The sequence below is a fragment of the Melospiza georgiana genome, chromosome 3, assembly GCF_028018845.1.
Source record: "Melospiza georgiana isolate bMelGeo1 chromosome 3, bMelGeo1.pri, whole genome shotgun sequence".
NCBI lineage: Eukaryota > Metazoa > Chordata > Aves > Passeriformes > Passerellidae > Melospiza > Melospiza georgiana.
Genome location: NC_080432.1, coordinates 52,477,705 through 52,502,176, shown reverse-complemented (window position 1 = coordinate 52,502,176; position 24,472 = coordinate 52,477,705). Strand labels below are relative to the sequence as shown.

The following is a 24,472-nucleotide window of genomic DNA, read 5'->3' as shown; positions in this document are numbered from 1 at the left end:
CTGAGAATTGGAAGTGAGCCACTCCTTGCAAAATGAGGCTATTGCTATCCTAAATCTCTTTAATATATTAAGCCCTTGCACTTTACAACATATTCCTTATGTGCCAAAGTTGAGATAGCCCCAACTGGGAAATGAAACTTTTTCAAACAAAGGTCTGCCTCAACTGTCTGCTTGCATTTCTTACCAAACATTGCAGCCCCCACTAAAAGAAGTAGCTGAGGGTGAACTTTTTTTCTTAGTCCTTATTTCTGTAGGTTTGTGGGAAAAGGAAGAACAACAGTGGCAAAAACTGTGTCTTTCAAATAGATGATCTGAAAAAAAGGCATGTCATTCTCAACACACAATGACATGTCCATTAGGCTAAGCAAGAGAGAAAACAGAAGCATTGGGGAAGGGGCAGAGCAGAGAAAATGGAATGCATTAGCAATTATCCTCAGTCTAGCTTATGCTATGAGTGTCTTACAGTGTCTGAACATTTATCCCAGCCCTGCAAAATCAGTCTGGCACTTGGGTTTCCTCCTGATGTGGTAAAGGACATTTACTGCACATTGCAGTTTCCAATTGCCACCACTGAACTCAAAGCACTTTTCACAGATATTTCTTTTCAGAAGATTTGCTTAATGTAATTCTCTTCAGAGCAACTCTGTTGGTTTTGTCTTTCTGTTGGCATTGATGAAATCAAAATGAATCTGCCAAGGGGATCTTGCAGACTTCAGACTGTTCATTGAACAAAAGTATGCTAGGGAAGTAATAGAACAAGTCCTATTCTAAGACTTCTTCTTTTCTTGTTCAGTGCCCATGGACCACAACTGCCTAGGGGCAAGTAAGAACAGGATAAACATATGTTGCTTCACCCAAATTTTCTCCTACCCCATTCCTGTTTTAAGGTCAAGCAAGGGGTTTTTTGAGCCGCTTGTGGTTTGTTGATGAAGTAATCTTCAACAGATTTCTTTTCAACAGACTTTCCTGGCCTCCCCATGAACCCATAAGGATATTTTGCACCACATCATCTTTTCCAAGTAATTCCACATCACACAACTGTCTGTTTCCTGAGGAAACATCTCCAGGTTCTTCTGAACCTCATTCCTGTTGGCATCATTTAGTGATCTGTTTTATACTTCCTTGGTCATCTGTTTCCAGGCTGAAAGGTCCTGATTCACTCAGTCATTCCATAACATTCTTTGTTGGCCTTTTTTGATTTTTCATAACTTTAATCAGTATACCATTTTACAGGGGACTATGTCAGCTGCAGTCTATACTCCAGTTGCAGAAATGCAGCAGACTTACACAGTGACAGTGCAATGATGTTGTCACTTTTGTCCTCTTTTTCTAAGGTTTGATTTCATGTTGTGTTTGCCTAGAACTGTGTCTGTCACAACTTACAGACTCCTCAGTGGGGCTGATCACCTCTGAACACATAATTCTGTATTGCAGGCTAGGATTGTTCATCCTCATGTGCATCACTTGTGTTTGCCTGTACTGAAAGAGTACTGGGATGGGGAATTAATCAGGAGATCATCCCTCTTCACTGTTTTCCAGCAGGCCTGCATGTTATGTTTACAAAGTGTTTGCTTCCCATATCCACTCATCAGTGAATGTTAAGCAGGTTGTAGGGAGCAGTTCCTGATCATTGAATTTTGACAAACATTGATAACAGTCTTGTACACAAGGAGAGCAGACATCACGATTTACCAAGGCTTCAGCTGACAAGGCCTTTGTAAAGCTGCTTGTAATGTTGATCTTCCCAAAGTACAAGTATGGTATAAAAAGCTGAGTCCTCTGAGGTGCTGAGGGCCCCCTGCAAGGTGCTTAGCAATCCCAAATCCTTTTGATAATCAAAGTTGCTCAGCATGCTTGAGAAGAAGTAGGCTGGGTGTCCTTCAGGAACTGATTCCAGAATTGCAGTGCAAAGCCTTTGCTTCCAGAGTTTAATTCTCCTTGAAATGAAAATGAAAGGTGCTAATAATAAGGTCAAATCCACAAAAATGGCATTCTAAATCCTCTCTGACAGTTATTTTAATTATTACTGAGTACTGGTTTGGTTCTCTGACAGCACTGAAGCAAATAAATTGATCTAAAGGAATAAAAAAGTCAATATTCAGTGAAAACATAAGGCAAAAGTAATGAAGGAATTAGATTCATTACCAGATATCAGAAGACTTTCCCAAAATTTCCTACAGTAATGTAACAGAAATTTAGTAGTGAAGGAAACATAACACTGAGTGATGATTTTGGTACTCTTTGGTACTGTGAAGAGTGGGAACCTAAAACCCTGGCTTACCTCAAATCATTTTGGGGCCTTTTGGCATTTTGAGTCTATACATGCCTGTAGTGCAGCTTTCTGTGCCAGTGGAGAACAGCAGCTAGTCAAGTTTTGAAAGTCAGTGTGGGTGGAAAAGCTGCCACTTTAGGTGGAGCCTTGCCAGAGTATTGGGATACCCTGGGGCCATTCCTGATCGTGCTGATGCTGGCACTCTGCTGTGGCTAAAATCCCGTGTCTCACCCAAAGCCTCACTTAGAGAAAAGTAAAAGACCCTTGGAACCAATTAATGTCTTATTAATGGCCTTGTCTGTATCTATGGCACTTTATATGTGATGGCACTTGCACCATTCAGAGTTTCTTGACCAGAACTGTTTAGATGGGGACTCTGACTTTGTCAGAAGAAAAGTGAAGATGGGGAGGGAGAGAGGAGAAGAGACATCATGCAGCTGTCTTACAAGCATGACTTAATTTTGATTCTTTCATTCTCTTCTCAGGCGCTGGATTTGATGGAGTGGAAGAAATTAAGCGTCACCCTTTCTTTGTTACTATAGACTGGAATGTAAGTGCAGCAGCATTATTTTATTTTTGGCTACATTTTTTGAAAACAAGCTGCCATGCTTAGGAAAAGGATTACTTTCTCTAACATAGAGAGCCTAACTTCTCTAACACAGAAGAGTTACAGCCTTTTCAGTGGGTGCCTCTGTCTCTCTTGCATGCATGTTGGCACCAGTACTCAAAATTGGAACAGTTGATCAGATTAAACATGATTCAAGTAAGACATGTCAGATGTGATTAACAGAAAGGTAAACAAGGATTTATTTTATTGCTATCAGCCACAGCTCATAAAGGTGGTGGTGCAGATTATCTGAATATTTGATTTGGACTCTTAAGAGGTTAAATCTCACATTTTCGGCATCATAATTGTTCAAATTAACTTATTCTTAGACAAACCTGAAGGCAAACATTTTTCATTCTTGATCTGGACATCTGCCAGTGCACTAGAGCTGCTGTTTGCCACATCCCTTAGCATTTTCTAGTTTAATTTTATCTGACTTGTGTTATGGTATTACTGTGTTTCTTCAGTATTTGATGCATTCACTCACAAGTGATAGTACAACAGGTAACATTGCTGCAGTTCTTACCAGAAATTCTAGTAAAACTGTGTGAATTTATGTGACAGAGCCATTCTCAAATTGCTGCCTAAGACTTTGCAGAGAAGCTCATTTCTCGTGAGAGAACATTTCGTGGTACCCGGGTAGCCTTTGAAAGGCCCACAAACCCATTAATTTTCAAAAAACTCATTAGAAAAATCTAATTTGTGTTGCATGTTGAAAAGTTGTCATGACTCATAAATATATTAGAGCATAATTAATGAAGGTGGGTTTTGAGACTTTCCTCTGTAGTCCAGCTGACTTTTAGAGCCATTAAATATGCAGTGAAGTCTGTGTGTCTTTCCTTTTCTGTTTCTTACTAATCATGAGATTCTGTATGAAGACTTTACATTTATGAAAAAAGTAAGGGAAAATTTAAAAAATAGAGAATGCAAAGACTGGGGTTGTTGTTGATGATGATGATAATTATTAAATCTAATATTAATATCAATAACAATAATATTGTTTTCTATATTACCCCAATATCTCTGCAGTCCTCAGCTTTTCAATCAAAATACAGATCAGATAACTACATCTTGATGTAATAAGAAACATTAAACAGTGAGAGGGTTTTTCTTCTGTATTTGCTAGGGGAGCAGCTCACTAACTCATCATAAATAAATGAGACTCAGCATCTTGGAAAGGTTTTCAGAAAAGTCAGTTCAGTCCCATGATAATACTCAAGACCACCTTCTGTCGTGATAATTGGTGATTGTTTCAAGCTCTGTTCTTTAGGGAACAATTTCATGCCTGTCCTAAGGAAACTCTACTGTCCTCCATCATTTGAAAAAGCTCATATGGACAGGAAAATATCTACCATGAAGAAGATAGGTGTGCTTGAGCATGCCTTGGGGCTAGAGAGGAAGGTGAATTTAATTGCCTTTAGATGTGTTATCCAGGCCTCTGACTCTGCTGTGAAATATAGCTGTTAAAATCCATTTTAATCCAACATAATTAGTGCTTATTGCACTCTCTTGGAGACAGATCACTATTACACCGATCAGCTATCATCTTTGTAATATATTTCCTCATTTTATTCTAATTTTGCAATCACTCAACGAGATCTTGGGAGGCTTATCTGGTTCCTGCAGTACTGTATGTATTTCAGAGCAGTGTGAGCCTGGCCCTGAGCTGAAGCCAGAGCTTTGACTCTCAATAATCATCCAACCAGTTAACATGTTGTCCATGTGCAGAAGGAGACCAGGGTCATAGAACAGAAATGGATCAGACATAGATGTTTCTATCTATAGCACTGATCTCTGTACAGCTGGGCTGGAGGAGAAGAGTCCCTGGTGCCCTCATTTTGTTCTCCCATAATGTGTACAGAATCTCCCACATCACTTTGCAGACACTCAGCAAACAGCACTGTTGAGATGGAACAGAAATGATGATTTACTTTGTGCCTTGGCAATATGAAGACCTCAGAGAGCAAGAGGCAAGCTCTTTTGGAGAAGTTCTGTGCTACCTTAGCAGCTATGATAGACAGGACTGCTGTGACTGACAGCACAGAAAATTTCAGCCACTGTAGTAAAACCAATCCTTCACCAAAAGCCCCCTTATCATGAAGGGTAAGAATGTGTCAGTGTCTCCCAGAAATGCAGTGTGAAACACGTTTGCTTTTAAGCATGATTTTTCCTACAAGAGCGACATGATAACCAGGAACAAAGCACCAGGTTGCATCATCTAATTTTAAAGAGAGATTGAAAACAGAAATGAGTTAGCTTTTTCCTTCTAAGTCACGTGTGAAGTCTTGGTGTTGCAGTGATACTAGAACTGCAGACAGAACCCTGTGACTCAGGCTTTCCTTTCACAGTATTTTCAGAGCTGTTCCCTTGGGGTTTGGATTGGAGCTGGTTATTTTCTCTGTCCCTGAAGTGTTTACCTGTCGGGGAAATGATTTCCCATATTTTATTGCCTTCAAACAGACACAAGCAGATGCAGTGTCTGGTTTGGATGAACACCCAGTGGCAATAGCGCACGCAGTGCAGAACAGCCCCTGTCACCATGCTGCAGATGCTGCTGGTGCCGTGTGACCACTGCAGGCAGAGGCACCAAGGGCAATCCTGGGAAACATCCATGTGGCCAGGGAACCCTCCTCCTCATGGCCTTTCCCAGAAGCCATTCCCATGTTCCAGGGTGCCATCCTTCAGCAAAATTGCCAGCCACTTTAGGTTTAACTTCTGGCTAACTTCAGCACTAAATGAACTGTGGACAATATGACAGTTTTTTGCCCAGACTTAAATGGTGGCATGAGACTTGCTAAGACTCACATTTTTACAGCTGTTACCCTGTAACAAAGCCCTAAGTTCCCACTTTCCAGAGTGAAAAATAGCTGGAGGTTTCTGCAAATACCACTCTTGCTGCTCTGAGGCATTTAGCAGGCACCATGACGTAAATTCAATAGATCTGTTGTTAAATGAATGGACTGTCTTTCATGATCAAGGCTGGGATGCTCAGGAGAGAGACGAAATGTCCAGCTCCTTGACAGTTTTACCTGCTTATTAACCTTGCACCTCATTTTCTTCTTAAGACAAGCAGACCCAAAACGAGTTGACCTCAAATAATTTAAGTGATTGGCTCTGAGAAAGCACAGTCTGCTTACTGATTTTTTTACTACTGTTTCTTCTTTCCAGGTCATGCATAATGAATTTCTGGCTTTTCGTTGAAAATGAAAGATGAAATCCCTTTTTGCAGACTCCTGTCTGAGGAGTGGGTTATAAACAGTGGTTTATGTTTGGATGACAGACTAAATTGGAACTAGAGCAAATGACATGCTTGAAAATGATTTGTCAAATGCAGCTGAGGAAAGGAGTGGGAAGAAAGTGGATTCCAGTTCTTGTTCCTTTAATATTAATCAGAGATCAAACTGAACTGAAACTGTGAATTATTTAATTGCCGATTTTACCAACAGCAAAAAATTATTCCTAGGGTCTGAATTCTGCTAGCTTTTCAGTCATTTGCAGGCAATAACATTGAGTCGTTAATCTAGGAGAGGACAAGAATTTCAGAATGTAAGTTCATCCTTTTGTCTGCTTATTGGATTTGCCATGACAGGTATATGTATCAAGGGAGTTCGTTCTCACACTACAAGTGCACCACTGTGGAGGGCAGCATCTTTCTATTTCTAGAAGGTGTCTAAGGAATAATTCAATTCTTCATCAAAGAAACTCAGCTGAGGAAATGACTAAATAGTTTTTAATGAAATTAAACCATTTTCTTTTTCTTGGTATTTGTCAGGGACACGTACAGAGCATTTACATCTCTGGGGTTTTTAGGAGTGTGGGTTTTTTTTAAATGATGAAAAATTAACTACTTATAAATAAGAAGAGGAGGAAACACAGTGTTGCAGCATTTTATTACTAGTCTCTCTTCTGTATTACTTAAGTTCCAGCTGAGGAGGTGTTCAGATGAAGATCATGCTAGGGATGTGGGGGTATATTTTTAGAAAAGGTCAGTGGCACCTGGATGAAAATTAGTTTTTTCAGATAAAAGTGTTTTTGTCTGAAATCAAAAGGGAACTCAGTAGAAGCTTGTAGTTTCTTAAACTGCTATAGAAATGGTTTCTAGTTAATTCATAGGTGCTTATTATGAAAGTCAGGAGGACATGAGGGGTTGATTAGTCAGGAGCATGGATATGCATCCAGGTGTGAATATCTAAATCAGTGTTTTCCTGGAGCCCATCTGCCTCGTTCTGTGGATTATGCACTCCCTCAGCACAGCCTCTGGATCACTGTGTGATACAGTGATTCTTCATACCTGTCAGTCACAATTTTCTGTGCTGAGTCAATGCAGTTTAAACTGTGGCAGTTTAAAAAAAAAAATGGTGATGGAATTGTTGGGAGCTTATTCTTAACTGGGAAAGAGAAATAAATAGTATTCTCCTTAAAACATTGAGGGCTAAGGAGTGCGATTCTCCTTTGTGGATGTGGAAACAATGTGGAAGAAAAAAAAATCCTCAGCTTCTTATACCTCTGCAAGACAACGAACATGTAATGTATAATGTATAATTTCAGCCTGAAATTTAAATGCTCCAGTTATCACTATGATACACAAATTCTATTTTAAATAGGAACAACAGTAATAAGATTCCCCAAATAAAAATTGCCTAATAAGATGCCCCAAAAGAAAAATTGGGATATCAAAACTAGAATTTAAACCAGGAAAACTGGGACCCTGTTCCCGTTTAAACAGGTGATGGAACTCACTGTAACTTGTGCACACAGTACTAGGATTACTATGACTTAGAAAGTACATAACTGCTTAAACTTCACCAAAAGTTATGGACAGTCTGAAGAAATGGTTGAAAGCAAGAATTGAAATTTAGTTTGCTGTCATTTCCCACTCTGGTTGGTTTTTGCCAGAAGAAGTCACAGTCAAGGTACATCGTCCCTGAATAATTTGGGGACCGTGGTAAGAGATAATATATTCATACATGTCCTAAAATTAGAAATATTCTTGAAATATCCAGAATATCTCAAATCCTCCAGGAGATTCTCTGTCTATGTGTATACGAAGCAATGGCTGTGATTCTCACTATTGTTTAGATCAGCTTGTGCCACATTGAGTTTTGCAGTCTACAGGATGCAGGTTTTTAAAAGAAGAGTTGCTCTGCCTGCAGCAGCCTTTGTGTTTAATTGTGTTGGGCTGCTCTGTGGTTTAGGGGTTTGGCTTGGGAGGCTCACTCAGAGAACTGGAGCCAGTGTGGGATGGAGAAGTCCACAGATGATGCTACTCTGCTTTTCCTGGTCCTCAATGATTTCCTTTAGTTACCCTATGCAAGAGCTTGGGGAAAAATGTTTTAGGCAGCTTACCTTTTGCTGTTCTGTTGTCTAATTTCTGTCACAAGTGGGTAAGGAAATGGAAAAGGGAGTCATCAGGGTTGTGCTCAAGAGGAATGCCTTTCACTCACACAGGCAACTTCTTTGTTTCCATCCCCTCCCAGAAAGCAAATTTGTGATTATAAATCTTTTGATGGCGTGTGACTCACAATCAATCTTAAATCCTTCCCTAGTAGTGGAGGATGTGGGTTAGGGATTCAAAATACAAATGTAGCTCCAGCAGCCCTTAAGAAACTACAGATGGGGGAAGGAATTAAGAGGCCAGAGAGAATATGGTTACGATAATGAAAAGAGAGTGCAGTTCCTGAATGATGTACAGCTCTGAAGCATTTTCCAATTTTTGGACCTCACAGGATGAGCTGTGCAGTTAATTCCGTGAGGAAGCGTGTGCATGTGACCATATTGCTTTCTGCAGTAGTGAATTAAGACAAATAAAGGGGAGCTGGGAAGCAAATAGCCTTCTCAAGGTGAAATCCTAGCAGCAGAAAAACCTTCAGTAGGTGCTGAGTTCTCTTGTAAAGTTCTGTGCAGGCAGAAAAAGATGTATGTTAATTACTAGGTTGATACTGTTCAGCTGATGAGTGACACTTCCTGCATAAGATTGCAATTGGCTTTTAATTATTTGGAAGACTGACTTTCCATTGTGGCTCACAGCAGTTATTCATCTCCTTTCCTCTCCGAAGACATGGAGCAGTTTTACGCAAGCAGGAACTTTTTATGGTGAAATGGCCATTAATAATTGCAGAGTCATTTCCAACCTCACTGTTTCACTTTCCCAAGGAATCACAACTCAACCACAAATATATCCTTTATGTTAAGGTTTATGTTAAGACTAATGCTATGCTACAGAATCTTCTCCTTCAAGAACCTTTATTTATGCAAAATCATGAACCTTTATGCAAAATCAAATTCAAACTATGGTGATGGGTATATGTCTTAGATTTGACCACATGCTTTGTATTAAAGAAGTTAATTCCCCAGAAAACACACAGTTAAAAAGAATCTGCCTGCATGCAGGGAGCTGGGAAAGCATTTAGAAATGTCCATTAAACATTTTGAAAAATCAGCTCATTAGGAAGTTGTTTTAAGAGCTAACCTAAAAATACATATTGCAAACAGTCATAAAGTTGAACTTTCCTGTTCTTATCATGACTTGAAAGTTTGCATTAAATGTATTTATGCTCAGACATGTTAATTATGGGGAACTGTCTGTGGCAACTAATTCAGCCTTTGAAACCTGAGAACAAAAGCATTGCTAGAAAGGAAAAGCAGTCTAGGGACTGCAACACAGGGCAGGGAGTCAAACTGGAGTTCTGTTCCCCATGCTGCCATCAGCACGATGTTTGGTTTTGGCCATTTCAGGCAGAGATGATGCAAAGGTGGCTGAAATCAGTAGGGCTCTTTCCATTCACCTCTACAAGCTTTGGATCAGATCTAGACATCCTCACCTCAGTGTGCTTTTCTGTGTGTGTATGAATGCTTGCAGTGGAGCACGAGGTAGCAATTTCTTAAAGATCTCGGAGAATGAGTAGAAAGGCCACGAAGTCCCTCGTAACAAAGGCAGGATGTATTAGGATGAACTTGTGGTGCTGTTACCTAGGTGATCCCCTACATGGCTCCTCAGTCAGCAGCAGAAACACACACACCTAGAAGCAGTTACCTGTTATAGACCTTCCTGTCTTTTGTTTTTTGTTTTGTTTCTCACTTCAAGCCACATGTAGAGCTTCAGTATGGTTGCCCACCCATCCACAGTGCTTGCTCCCTAGCATTTTTGATGAGAATTTCATGTAATCATCAGCTGTAAACCCCCTTGCCTTTTACCAGATATGCTAAAAGAACAAGTCTCTTGTTTAGGTTGTAAGGACCAGGCAGCCAAGCCTGTTGCTCAGCTCAGTCTGGCAGCACATCAAACACATTTCTGGTTCTTGCAAATAGCAAATGCTAAAGCAGCCATGGCTTCCTAGCAATTCTTTGTGCTGGTTGCCATTGTTGCGCTGCTGAAGTTCCCCTGCTTCCTGGTCCTACCATTGCACATTCTAGTCCTGCCCTTAGACCAGTGAAATTCCAGATGCTCCAGCTTGAAGTACTGTTCCAGCCTATGGGCTAAGTTTTTGCCAGGAACATTTGTGTTTATATTCAGAATTTCGGCAGCTAAAAGGTGCAGGGACCATCCAGGGCACAGATTTTAAGCGGAGCGGTAAAGCAAGAGCCAGAACCACAGCTTCATCATCCTTGCCTGTCAGTCCTGCAAGGATAGCATGGAGCTGAGAGGGGACACCCTAAATAGTACTGAGGGTGTGCACAGTGATGCTGATGGTGGTCTGTTTTTCTCCTTGTAGAAACTGTACAGAAAAGAAATCAAGCCGCCTTTCAAGCCCGCAGTGGGGCGGCCAGAGGACACCTTTCATTTTGACCCAGAGTTCACATCTCGGACCCCTACAGGTTAGTAAGGTGGCACGTGGGTAATACATCTTCTCAGCTGGTAAATTCATTCTTCCTTTCCCCTCTCTAGTCCAACACAGTCTAAAAGTCTGATCACCTGTGGCATTACAGGGTTTTGCCATATCCAGCGGGAAGCAACGACTGGTTTTGCTTTTCCACCAAAAAAAGCTCATAAGTATTTCACCAGCTTCGTATTAACTTGTCTTCAGGAAGAAATGTCACATTTTTAAAGGAAAAAATAACTATTGTTTTGCTATTTTATTATTCATTTTTGCTTACACTAGCTGAATTTAACTATTTTCAATTACCTTGGTTTCAAAGAACTTTGTATCTCTCTGCAAGTTAGTATGTAATTATGTATTGCATAGATGTTTTATTTAATTATGACATCTCACAGACTGTGGACTATTAGAAGTTAATGTGTGGTTAAAAGAAATGAAGAATCATCAAATTCTCAGGTCAGCAGAGTTATGCCAACAGGAAATTTGGCTCACAATATTTAGAAAATGCTTGCAGATAGAATGTTCCTGTAACTTCTATTTCCTAAAAGAAATACCATACTTTGTACACTATATATGTGAAGGTGACTTGCATAAAATTCAATCTTTCCACTATTTTAAGTGGAAAGCAAGGACATCAATAATGTCAGAGTGGTAATCCCACTTGTAATGGTGCCTCCTGCTAGACATGAGTAAGTTACATTACATTTCTGCCTGTGATGTACCTGTGTAAAGAAGGACCTGTTTATACTTTCTAAAGTGTAAAAATTGAATTAGTGGTTGTTGGTGAAACACTTTGAAGGTGGTAAGCACTGTAAATGTCACATAGTATCACGGTAATAAAAAAGTATAAGGTCTCAAGCTTCAATCCTCAAATTGCCCCAGAACTGTTGCAGTGAGAGGGAAAGATCTGAGCTTTCATTATGAAAACACCTACATTATAAATGAGAATCAGAGTTGAGGCTTCCTGCAGTTTTTGTTCAGGCTTATCATGACCTACACCATTTTTTCTTAAAACTAGCTCAAACTTCTATTCAAAACCTGGCTCAGATTTCCTTTCATGGGGTTTGAAATAAGGGTATATACTCCAAATCTTTCCTCAGTCAGTTCCTCTTTTTTCCCCCCAAGCATGTGCTGACTTTTACAAGCTATAAAAATATTACATTTTTGTTTTTTCAACTGCAACATCCACCTGTCTCCAGTATATGTTAGTCATGTTCTGATATTCCTATTCCACTGCATGGAAACATGATCTTTGGTTTCCAGACATTTCACACATCTGATTTTAGCTGTAATTTAGGTTTCAGAAGCACTAATTTCTCTGAAATATTGGAGACTGCAAGTTAATCTGGTCTTTGGGGATGTGTGCTCTGGTGCTGCCATGGGAAGTTTCACTGATGTGCAAAGAAGCATTGAAAGTTTGGATTGCTTTGCAAGTTCACACTTCATTGCTTTTACTGATGCCTGGGGCTATATTTTACACTCTACATGTTACTACTGTTGCCTAATTAAATTTGTTATTTGTTATTTCCTACAAGAACTGACTTGGAAGGTTTGTTTTGGGGTGGGGAGATGGCTGGCCTCAATTCTGCTTTGGGCTACCATAGATAGTGGCCTGAGAATCAAACATTTCAAAATAGGTGTAATTGGAAGTGTGAATGCATTTACACTTTCAGAATGATGGAAAAGCCCCAGCAGACTGGCAGAATATTTTGCAGCCCCTGACTGTTAACTGGTTGTGTCAAACAAATTGGGAAGAGTATCACAAATGTGTTTAATACTCTCTCACATTGCCAATGGAATAGAGCAGTAACCTTTTTTATTTATTATTTTGTCTATCAGGACAAAATAAAACTAACAAACAAACTAACCCTGTTACTGAGAACATCCTTAGAGAGAAAGCATTGTAATAATTCCTGCTTCCTGATCATGCAGTTGTGTTTTAATGAAGCTGTCAGTCACTATTTAGCAGTGTCTTTATGAATGAGTTCTCCTGTCTGAAAGCAGGTTTATGTCAAAGTTTTGGATCCAGTAAATCTTGTCAGTCCAGTGATTTTCTGTACTTTAGAAACTTCCTTCACCCTGGAGGGTGAAACCACATTCTGTGGATTCTTGACTTCAGATCTAAGTGTGCCAAAGATGTGGTTTCTGACACTGACAGATTATGTGGGTATAGTTTCACATCACTTTTTCTCAGAGATTCATCCAAGTTGGAGTTGCTGTTTTTGGCCATTTGCTTCCTAAATTCACCACTGTGGCCCCACATCTCATTTGTGGTGACTCAACTCCTTACATGGAGCTGGAGGCTGAAGCAGTTCAGGTTAGAAATCATGATTTGGACAAGGATCAAACCAAGATCATTCTTGTGACCCAACTTAGACTTCAGTCCACAAATGTTTGTACTGTTGTAATTGATGAAACAGCAGGCTGTAACCAGCAGGGATGTTTTAGACTGGTTTTACTGCTGAAAAAAAGTATTTAAAATTTCACCTGAAATACATAAATATCCTCCTTTGCAATTAAGATGTTTGTTAACCCCAGTGAAACAGATGAAGGAAATAACTTAAGAGTTATGAACCCTTTGAAAACCCTTAAACATAGGTGCTCTAGTGGAACAAAGCATTATTACTTTTTACAGGAAGAAAAATAACCATTAGATAAGATTAGTGCTTGTAAGTGGTTCTAATTCAGATATGTGAAATTATTCTGATTTATAAGGCCTGGAAAAATGATTTAGGTTTCTGAGCTATCAGTTAATTAACATGATTTATGCATAATTTTGCACTTAGCAGAAATGTTTTAATGAGTAAATCAGTTGTTGGTGATGAATATTTGATAGTGAGCAGCAAATCATCAATAGTTCTGCAGTATTTGCTGGAGCAATTGACAGTGAATTATGAAGGAACAATTTTTTTAAACGGATCTGACCCACCACTTTAGTTTTAGAGCTGGATCACAGCTTTTCTGAGGTTCAGAAGTGTTCAGATGTGAATTATTGTCATTCCTTTTTTTAAACAAACATTCTTTCCTCTTAATTAATCCCTTGTGTAACAATCCCTGTTATAGATATGCCCCGCTAGGAAGTATCCAGTGATGCAAGAGGTCTGGTGTGATTCATCCACGTATTTGCAAGGAGAGTGCCCATCAAAAACACTGAGATAAACAAAAAACCCACGTCATTTTATCAAAAGACAATCTTCTCCATCTGAACTCTGCTTGCTGTGCAATAATAGCACACCGACTCCTGACTCCTGTCAAAGCTGAAAGCAGCTTTGTGATGAGAAATGGAATTAGCTGAAGTCTCAGTTTTGTTTATTCCCAAGTAGATATATCTTGGTTTTATCAAATTCTGACTTCAGTTCCTCTATTCATTTGACCAGTATATTTATACAGGATGTGTGCACGCTAAGAAGTACACATTCTTACATATTTTCAGGGAATCAGGCAGGTGAGTCAGATATAAAGCTCCGTGGGGATGTATTTTCTTTAGATAACTAGGTATTTACACACTTCACTACAAGGAAATAGTTTTCTAAAGGAAGTTTAACTCTTTAATTTTGTCAGTAAATCACATGGTGCATTGGAGGAAATGTGAAGGGAGAAAGAGGAAAAAAACCCCACAAGCCCCCTCCAAAAAACCAAATAAAAAGTTAGCAAATTTTAGTAATATAGGTTCTATAATACCCAGCCTGTTGCCAGGGGATGATTTACAAAGTGATTCTTCTTGCTGAGGAAAATACCCAGGATAAAATATAGACTGGGGAGAAGGATCTCTTTAAAGCTTTTCAGAATTTTAATTGAAGCACAGCTCTACTTGCTTCGTCATGCTGCTCCTCTCACTGAGCAGTGGTGCAGATACAAAGAACTGCTCTCAGCTTATTGCCTTCCAAAGGAAGAATTTCTAATTCAGGATTTTTTGAACTTTAGCCATTCCTTCCCTCCTTTTGCCATATCAGGGGAAGGGTGGGGAGAAAATCTCCATGAAGGTTAGTTACAACAATCCTTTTTGATTTTCCACCTGAGGATAAGTTAACCCTCTCTTCCCTGGAGTAGGTCCCAGCTCCTAAAGCTGCTCCAGAAGATTCATATAAAGCCACTACTGGAGTATTGTGCTTTTCCACTGGTTTCATGCATTCTCTATATTCTCCTGATCCACACAATTTGCCACTTCATCCTTTGTAATTTCTGTAGTTAAGTTGTGCTGCAAAAGACAGATAAAGCGGTCTGTAGCTTTTTTCCACTCCCTGGAGAACCTCTGATAAGCCCTGCAAGGTTCCCTGCCCTGAGCCTCCTGTCTCTCACCGAGCCTCTCTGCCCTGTGCCTTCTCTCTGGGCACTCTTGGCACAGGCAGTACTTTGCCTAAGAATGCCCTGTGAAAAAAGCCTGTATCCAAGAGGAGACATCCTTGCAAACAATACCCCTGCACTGGTCAAACCCAGAGGAAAGCAATGGAGAAGGCACACCTAAGCCTTGATAGGGAGGTGAATTATATTCCCCTGTGTGTGCCAGTTTATCAGATCTGCTGTTGACTGCCAGGGATGGCTTTGTCTGTTGTACTGCCGTGCTCTTCCTTTCTGTTCTTCTGTGCAGCTCATGAGGCCATTTTCTTCCTTCTCCTACAGATTCCCCAGGTGTTCCTCCAAGTGCCAATGCTCATCATCTTTTCAGAGGGTTCAGCTTTGTTGCCTCCAACTTGGTGCAGGAGCCTGCACAGCAAGATGTGCACAAGATCACTGTTCACCCAATTGTGCAGGTACTGATGCTGGTTACATTTCCCATCTGATGTGCACATACGTATGTGTGTATTTAAACTGCCTAATGCTCTCACTGGTATTTCACAGCTACCTAGTGTAGGAAGGAGGTGTTTCACATGCAGCACGTAGGTGTTGGAAAATGAGAATTTTTTTGCAAAGGCTTTTATGTATAAAATGTTCCTCACCACCTTTGCAAAGGAAATAGGGGCTGCTCTTTGTCACAACTAAAATGAAAAGCACTTCTCAATACCTGAAACAGGATTCCAGTTGTGCATGCAGGGCAGGTAATGAAATACTGGTTTGTCACTGAATGCATTTCATTCCCAACAGTTTTGTCTTGGATTATATGATCCAGTCTGTGCTGGCAAAGGGCTCTGATGAACTACTGCTATAGGCTCCCAGAGACACCGAGCCCAAGCTCCTGGGTGTAAGAGGCCACTGTACTCCTGTTCTGTTGCACAAAAGCCTGGGTGTGCTCACCTAAACCAGGGTGCTTGATGGGGGAACATGCCAGACACTTGGTTCTTTGCTGCCATTCTCCTAAAAAAATCTATTCAGTTGTACTTTAAACCAGAAATAAATTGCTACAAAAGGTTTGATGCATCAGAGGAGAAGGGAACGGGGAGAAAGAACAGGGCTGCTTAAAGATGCGGCCAATTTTCTCACTAGGAAAAAGCTGCCTCTGCTACCCACAGCCACGGGTGTACATGCCTCAAAGAGGGGAGACCCTGCCTGTGGTTTTCATAGGTTTTCATCTCTGTTTTAATTATTTGCAGTGGAATGTGTCGTACTCTTAAAGATGCTCTTATGGCACAGTAAGTGAAATGTTAACCAAGCCCAAGCCATTGCATCTCAGAAATGTTATATATATATATATATATATATATATGTTACATATATATATGTTAAATCAAATTCCTGTGATTTGCTTTGTAAAAATGTATTGAATATTGACATATGCACATCTTAAAATTTAGCAGGTTCTGTGTGGACTTTGCTGGCAAGGCTATGTTTTTAGAGAGAGGATTCTGGAGGATTTTTAGAGATGCTGGTCGTTTCTTGAGTCCTGGGATGGAATTTGCAGCAAATTTCAAAAAGCCTCAGATTTGGGGCTCACCATTGAACTGGTCTACCTGCCCAGACATTTTCCAAAGAACATATGAATTAATGGCTGAAAATATTAACTTCTCTCTCACAAAGAAACTGCAGATAAACATATTCTAGACAAGACTTCCAATGATCTGGAGGCCCTCCTCATATATGGAGTATCTCTCTTGAACCCAGAGAAACTATGGAACTTAATATTTTATGTTATCTGCCCCTCAGTACTTAGAAATCAGTTTATATTGTCAAGATATGTAGGTTGGTCAGGAGATTTGGGTCCACAGTTTCCTATGAATTTCTAATATATGGTTATTTTCTGCATTCAAAAAATTGTTTAGAAAAGCGCAGCAGTTTTGCCACTACTTCTACAGACAATTCCATCTTACAGGCTGGAAAAAGGTAGAAAGGGAACAGACACATTCACTTGTTTACGTAAAGAGCTTCAGAATCTTTTCACTGGATTTAGAAAAGCTGCTAAGGACAAGGGAGCTCTGTGAAGGAGAGGAGATCAAGGATGTCCTTCAAGAGGAGGCTGGTCCTTGCCTTTACATACCATCTCCTGATAACCTTGCTTCTTTTGTCCCCCTGTAGCAGTTACATGGGAACAACATTCACTTTACTGATGGATACGAGATCAAGGAGGACATAGGAATTGGCTCCTATTCAGTGTGCAAGAGATGTGTTCATAAAGCTACAGAAACAGAGTTTGCAGTGAAGGTAAGAAAGCCTCTGGTAAATGCCAGAAATGCAGCTGAGGCTGCTCTGCTTCTGGATTGTTGGTTGGCTTATTTCTTGTTGCTGGGTGTTGCTTGGGATTTTTTTCTGTTTCGTAAGATGGCAGGTTTTATGATAAGTCTTCCCTACTTTTCACACTTCAATCCCACCACGTAGAATTCCTCAGTGGAAAAACCCTTTGCTGTCTTGCATGGAAATCCTGTTAATCACTTCAGCCATGCTCCTTGCAAACTGAATAAGATTTTTAACATACCCTAGACTGAATCATCACAATTTTTAAAAAATTACATATAAAATTATTGCAAAATCGAAACATGATTTATTCTTCTTTCTCAAGTTGCTTAGACCTGAGTTTCTTGTAATTAGAGAGATTTTTCAGTGAAAACCATGATCACCTAGAAAAACTCAGATTTCCCTGTCTTCTTCATATTCAAAATGAATGCTATCAAAATGAGTGAAAGTCAGTCTTCAGCAGAGATAAAATATTGATTTAGTTGGGCATTGAGGACAAGTCAGTGAACTTCAGACTTGGTCAAGGAACGGTGCATAGAACACAGTCACTTTGTGGTATTTTTGGGGTCCTGCGTTGTAGGGAGGAAAGATGAATCTGACTCCATGTTCTTAGAAGGCTAATTTATTATGATATGATATGATATATTTATTATGCTCTAATAAACTGTACTTATGAATAGAGAAAAGATACTTACAGAAGGTTTAACAAGATGCTAAAGAAAAACTCGTGACCTCTTCCAGAGTCCCAACACAGCCAGACAGTGATTGGTCATTAAGTAAAAACAATTCACATGTTAGATAAACAATCTTCAACCACATTCTAAAGCAGCAAAATTCAGGAGAAGCAAATGAGATAATTTTGTCTTCCTTTTTCTCTGAAGCTTCTCAGCTTCCCAAGAGAAGAATCCTAAGCACAGAAATTTTTCCAAAAAACCTAACAGTGACATCCCATCTGCCCCAGAGGCCAGGGAGCTGCTAGGATGAGGGAAGAACTTCAGTAGAGCTGCTTTGGAAGGCCATGCTTGGAGAACTGTCATCAATTCCATTCAGTGCTATTGAATAAACAGCATGCAGCCATTGCAGCGGCCAGTAGAGAGAGACCAGTGACAAGTGATTGTGCGATAACAGCTCAGAGGAAGAGTTTCAAACATGCACTTTTTTTTAAGGAAAAGTTTAGCAGTGAAAACACTCATGTGTTAGCAAAGTACTTCATGGTTTTGTTCTTGTACCAGAAAGGGACAAGTTTAGATTATAACGCGGAATTTGAAAAAAAGGGGGAAGTTAGGTCAGATCCTTTCACTTCTGTGGCATCTCATAGGAACAGATTGCAGTACATAGAGAAGAGTATTTAGCAAACTTGCAGTAAATGAGGGGATCTAGCCAACTGCTAGTCTACTTTTACTGTTTTAAAATTTTATAAAATAAATGTAAATTTAGCTAATAAATGAGATTGTATCTTTGCTATTAAATGAGATGATGACAGCTTAAGGAAGTGATCCAAACTGCAGTTCCTGAGATAAATGACCTCCAGTCAGTAGAATAATATGAAACATTTTATTCAGTCTTATTTTCCACTACTAGATGGGTGGCAATGCAGTATCCGTGAAAGTCCATGAAACTTTTCATGTTTCCTCATGATGGCCACAAAAATCTGGAAACCACTATTAACCTACAATCTGTTGATGTCACTGTTCAAACAATGGTTGATTTTTCTAGGCTACACCATAATTAGGAGCATGGACTTACCAGCAGATCTCTGGGCTTTCATATGAATGTGCTACTATTTTAATTTCTAATGAATTTGAAAAATCAGAGCTTTTCAGTGCCCAGGTCATTTATCAACAGATGGCATTATGTTATAGTAGGTGTGGATTCTGTATAACTGAAATACATGCATGATGAACAAAATGTATACTAAATTTAATTAATAACTTTAATATTTCATTTATATCAAGTATTATGGACAGATTTATCAGTGTAATACAGCCAGTGTGAACCCAAAATAGAAAAACCTGATCCTTTGAAGATGTCTGAGTGCCCAGATCTGACAGAGCAGGCTGGCTCTTAGGGGTACCTCAGAGTATCCAGAACAAAGCCAGGGCATGGAGACACTCAAAGCTCCAGCAGAGTTCAGCACTGTGATTGCTAGGTTTATGCTCTTTCCCATTTTTTAAATATTTACTCATTTTACTCCTTTCTTCTTCCATTTCTTACAACTCTTTTCTTGTCATGTAAATATGTCTTGATTTTGAATGCCAGTGTAGGCAACATGTGCAGCATCTCAGTTTCTGACACAGTGTGAGTCAAATGTGTAGCACAGATTTGGGGTTGGAGACAGTTGAGACAGTTGGTGGGTTTCTGTTTGTTCTGTCTTTCCAGCACATTTTGTGCTGCCTCTTTGGTTATTACTCTTACCAATATATTAATTTTACTTTTCTTTCAATTTTATTGTAATTTCATAATACAATTATATCCTTTTGTTGTCAGAGTAGCTCGCTTTCAAAAAAACTGCACAATGCCACCCATTTCAAGTAATTAGATAGCACAGGAGTTGCAACTGATATTATCATAATTATATATCAGTCCCTTTTGACATGCATCCTTTAACTCTCTCTTTAAAAATCACTGTAATTAGGCTCTTTTCATTTCTGTTACTAAGTATCATTTTCTCAGTGTTCTCCAGCATGTAACATTCAGAGGGAAAAGTGTCTGCAGAGATAGTTTGTGTGATAGGCAGCAGCCCCATTTGCTTTGCACCACCTCATTAAATCTCCCTCTTTCAGAGGAGCTGCCAACACCTCAGAGAACATCATCCTGTCTCCCTCAGGGGAGGCTGCTGATAGGGAAGGAGTTAAGGAAATTACGTGGTGGCATCGCTGCAGGAAGACACACACCATGTCACTGTGGAAATAAATTATCCTTCCATGGAGCCTGCCACTCACCTTGTTTACTATTGTTCCCTGGTGTTTTACTGAGACAGGAGATTGCCTGGCCAGAGTAACTTGAGTCAGAGCCACTGCCAGAAAAGCAAAACCTTTCCTAGCCCAGAAGCAGAACATATTTAATAAAATGCAAAACACTTCATCCCTTTTCCTTTTGCTGGCCATCTGCTGCTAATTGGAGGGGCGTATTGTAGAGTAATTAGATGTCTAGCAGTGCAAAGATGGTGTTTGCTGGTGTTGTAAAAGCATTTGAACAGGTCTGGAATTTCACTCTTTTCGGAGCTGGTTGAGATTAGGCACGTGTCTCACAGAGGAGCTTTTGGAATTTCCCCCAGACACTTCTCTGCACCTGTAGGCAGCTGTACTGCCTCTGTAAATCCAATCATGGAGCTGCTGAAGAAGAGAATTTTCTTACCACCTATTCCCTATTCTTCCATGTCATCTGTAAAAATGAAATGCTAATAATAAACTCTAAAGCTATTTTAGACATGCCCTTGGGCTTCTAAGTGCAATATTTCAGAATTCAGACATAGCTCCACTTCTGAGAGCATTTCAATACCCTACGAGAGAAAACCCTGTAGACAGTCAGATTTCCTGCAAATTGAGTCTACCCTGAAACTAGTAACCACCTATGTAGGTCAGTGCAGGTAGATGTTGGTTTAGCAAGTCCATGTGTCATATTCTACTTGCACGTAGAATATGGGAGCTTTTAAAATTTTACTTTTAACTTTTTTCCATCTCATTCCCAAGGGAAAAAAGTTAAAAGCTCTAAAATACAAGTAAGGATTTATTCATTCCTTTGAATTACAGAATATTCTGAGGTGAATGCTTCATAATACTCTGGTAGAAAGAAGAAAGATGGGAAACAAGAGTGTTTCTCCTCTGATGGACTTCTGCTGTGTTTAAGATTCTTCTGCTATAATATTGATCATCTTGACTACAGCAGGCCTAATGGTTTTTAATAGCAAAGAGAACTGGCATTTTCAGTTGCAGTTACAAACTTCACATGGATATAAATGTAATGATGAGGTCAGAGGCAAAGGAAAATAAGATCAAAGTATTAAGTCACATCGGTATCTATAGAAAATAAGTTAATTAAGTAAAAGAATTATGCTAGAGGAGCTGGTAGAGGTTTCTGTGGGTGGAAGAAAGTTTAAAATGGAAGCCTAAACAGATTAAGAGCTCTTGTTTGGAGTTCAGAAGACTTGGTGAATCAGATTTTTCAAAACCTTCCAGATATGTGATGCAATTAGCATATTCTGAATGTTTTTCTTGTCTTAAAACTATTGCACAGCTTTCAGGCTTGGAGCACAAGTGAAGCTTTCAAGCTGGATTTTTGGATGTGCTTCTTACTGATGCCAGATTAAGTAAATTAGAAAAGGACTTCATTTCATCTCCCTGTTTTTAAAGGTTTGTCTATTCAGATTGACTCCTGACCCCCAGCAAAGATTACTGGTGGATAACAGACAAGTAGAAATTTCTGCTGCTGAACCAGTTCTACTCCCAATACTACCCCCAATATTGCAGTGGTAGGTGGTTTAGATGCCAGATTCAACACCTTGATGTCAACTGCTTTTTCTTCAGAATATCCAGCTGGTTAATTCTTGTGGGTTTTCAGTCCCTCCATGCTGTTAGAGGCAAGGTGGAAAACTAGGTTGTATATCTTAAAAACAGGATATACATTTTTTCTTTCCTTTGAAGAAGAAAAATATAGTAGAGATAGTCCAAATTGACAAATCCAATTTTGCAGATGCCAATATTACAGTGGAATTTGGATCTTGAAACACATGTTAATCTTATGACTTTTTCCTATCTCTGTAATGTACTAACCAACTGTTTGGCTCCAGATGTTCCACAGTTGTGAGCAAAGCCAAAGTTTGCAGTCTGTGTCTGCCTCTGGGATACAAGTTAGACTCTGCTAGAATCCGAGTGAATCCTCGTGTATAATTCTGGCAGCTGCAAAGCACTGAGAGCACATCCATCTAGCATGTTTTGGTGTGTGCAGACTGGAGAGAAGGTGCATTTTAATTAGCTGCAAAAATTTGATACCAGCAGAGAAGTGGTGTCAGCATGCCATCAACATAATAGAAATCAGTATCTCATGAGAGCTAGTATTAGCAGGCCTGTGTAATCAAACTGGTTGTATATGTCTATTTATTTGCTAATGACAGTGAGTGACATAGTCACCAAAACCCATTTAAATTCCAGAGCTTTTCATAATTTTCTTAAACTTCATTTTCCACTTCCATTGATGTTCATGATCTTAGTTTGGTTGTTTCTAGGTGGTTGGTGTGAGTAGATAAAACTGCACACTGATCTTAAGGCAGGAGGTATTTAGGGGCTCTACATTTTCTCCTTAGCCTGTAGTATGGTTAGGTCAGGTGTTATTACTGAATGCAATAAAGAAAATAGGAATCTTACTTAATGAAATAAGAGAAGGAAAAAAAAAAAAAGAAAATCAGTCCAAGCATCATTAAATCTCCTTGAAAGTTAAGGAGTCTGTAGATCTGGACAGATTTGTTTAAAATTGTCTCTCCTTAACCATAAAAAGTAACTAAAGTGAAACAGACAGTGGAAATTTCAGGGAAGGCTTTGTATCTATTTTTGTCTGTTTGAGATGTACTTAGTGTCTGGCAGAAAAGGGATAAATATATCAGTATTTAAATAGGAAGGTCAGTGGAAAGTTTGCTGGGTGACCTCAGCTTTCTTGGCCCTGAGTCTGCCAGCTTGTCAAACCAGAGGTACTCAACCAATGCTTGTCCAACCTTGCCCCAGCAGAACATGGCACAGAGGTCAGGCCCCAGGATATGTGCACCAATCTCCAGGTCAGAGACACTGGTAATCCATCCCTTTGCAATTTAGCAGAGGTTACCTGCTGCTGGAGCAGAGCAATCAGCACTGTCAGGACTCTGCCAGAGAGAGGATGGGCTGCATGGGCATGGATCAGATGCCAAGGTCCTGTCTCAGTTCTTGTTGAGTCCCTTGACTTTGCTGGCTGGCTGTCACAGTCAGGTTTGTGTGGGTAAGAGGAGGCCTCTATCACATCTCACACTTGGGGAAAAAGTGGCACCAGGAAGAATATAATGTCATGTAAAAGGACGTCATTAGTCAGTCAAGTGATGGGAAGTAAGAGTGCCAACTTAGAGCTTCCAGAAGCCTCTAACTGTCCTTGTTCTTCCTCAAGATGGCTTATCAAATTATCTATGAAAAGCATATATTTTTGCCTCTGCAAGATCATAATAATGATACCTAAAGATAATTTCCAATATTTTATTGAGAAAGTGTTTCTGACTGCAGTCTGGCCAAAAATTTTCATTACTATTTGCTTTCCTTCCCTGAATATGCAATGCAGCTATTAGGTGTTCTCAAATAATTCATAGGATGGAAATACAAATATTTGAATACCTGCATCAGACAAATATTTCATAAATATGTTGCTAGTGTAGTTACAGTTTTATTAATACAATTTATATGCAAGACCTATTGATTTCTATCTTATTTACATGCTTGCATATAAATGAATTTTTCTTGTAGTACCTGAGTAGGAATACTAAACCCTGTGAGATCATGTGCTCTTTTGATATCTGTGGTTTAAGACAGAATATAAATAAATTAGAGAAAATCTATATCAGAAAATATGCAAGAATTACAAGGCAAGCTCTATCAAGAGAGCTACAAATACGTGTGATGTAAGACAGACAAGAGCTCAGTGGGATGCAATCAAAATCTATAAATATCTCTAAGGTGATATAAATGATGGATGACAACCATTTGGCTGCTAAAGACAGCAAGGGAAGACAGAATGTCTTGGAGCTAAAAAAGGGAGATTCAGGGGAAAAAAAGTCTGATTGTGAGAGCAGTTGGTAAAGCAAACTCTTCAAGGAAATGTCTGAGATGTCTTCCCCTTCACATGCCAAGCAGTTGGTTTGTCATGTTAGTGGAAATGTAGCCTTGCAAATTTCAGAGTAAGAGGTACAAGACCCCTTCTTACCTTGATAAACTGCAGAAAATACCAGGTTTTCCCATTAAATTTGTTTTTTAAAGCTGGGCATCAGGCAATAACATGGCCCACACACTCAGATAAAAGATGGCTTTGAGTGTCTGAAGCATACTCAAGCTTTTTGGCAGTGGGGCACCAAATTCGGTAGACTGCCATTTAGGAGATACAGACTTTAGAGCAGATTTAAGCACAAATCTTTATCCTTCTTTGAATTGGCATAGGGAGGGCTGT

At 39.5% G+C, this 24,472-nt stretch overlaps 1 protein-coding gene across 2 annotated transcripts in view; it reads left to right on the top strand.

Moving 5' to 3' along the window:
* The window catches only part of RPS6KA2 (ribosomal protein S6 kinase A2), a 274,831-nt gene that overhangs the window by 228,681 nt on the left and 21,678 nt on the right, over window positions 1-24,472 (top strand). For both annotated transcript variants that reach the window (XM_058021118.1, XM_058021119.1), the window contains 4 exons: window positions 2,758-2,822; window positions 10,592-10,694; window positions 15,317-15,447; window positions 17,144-17,269. In XM_058021118.1, the coding sequence (XP_057877101.1) occupies window positions 2,758-2,822; window positions 10,592-10,694; window positions 15,317-15,447; window positions 17,144-17,269 (425 nt within the window). The remainder of the gene's footprint in view (window positions 1-2,757; window positions 2,823-10,591; window positions 10,695-15,316; window positions 15,448-17,143; window positions 17,270-24,472) is intronic.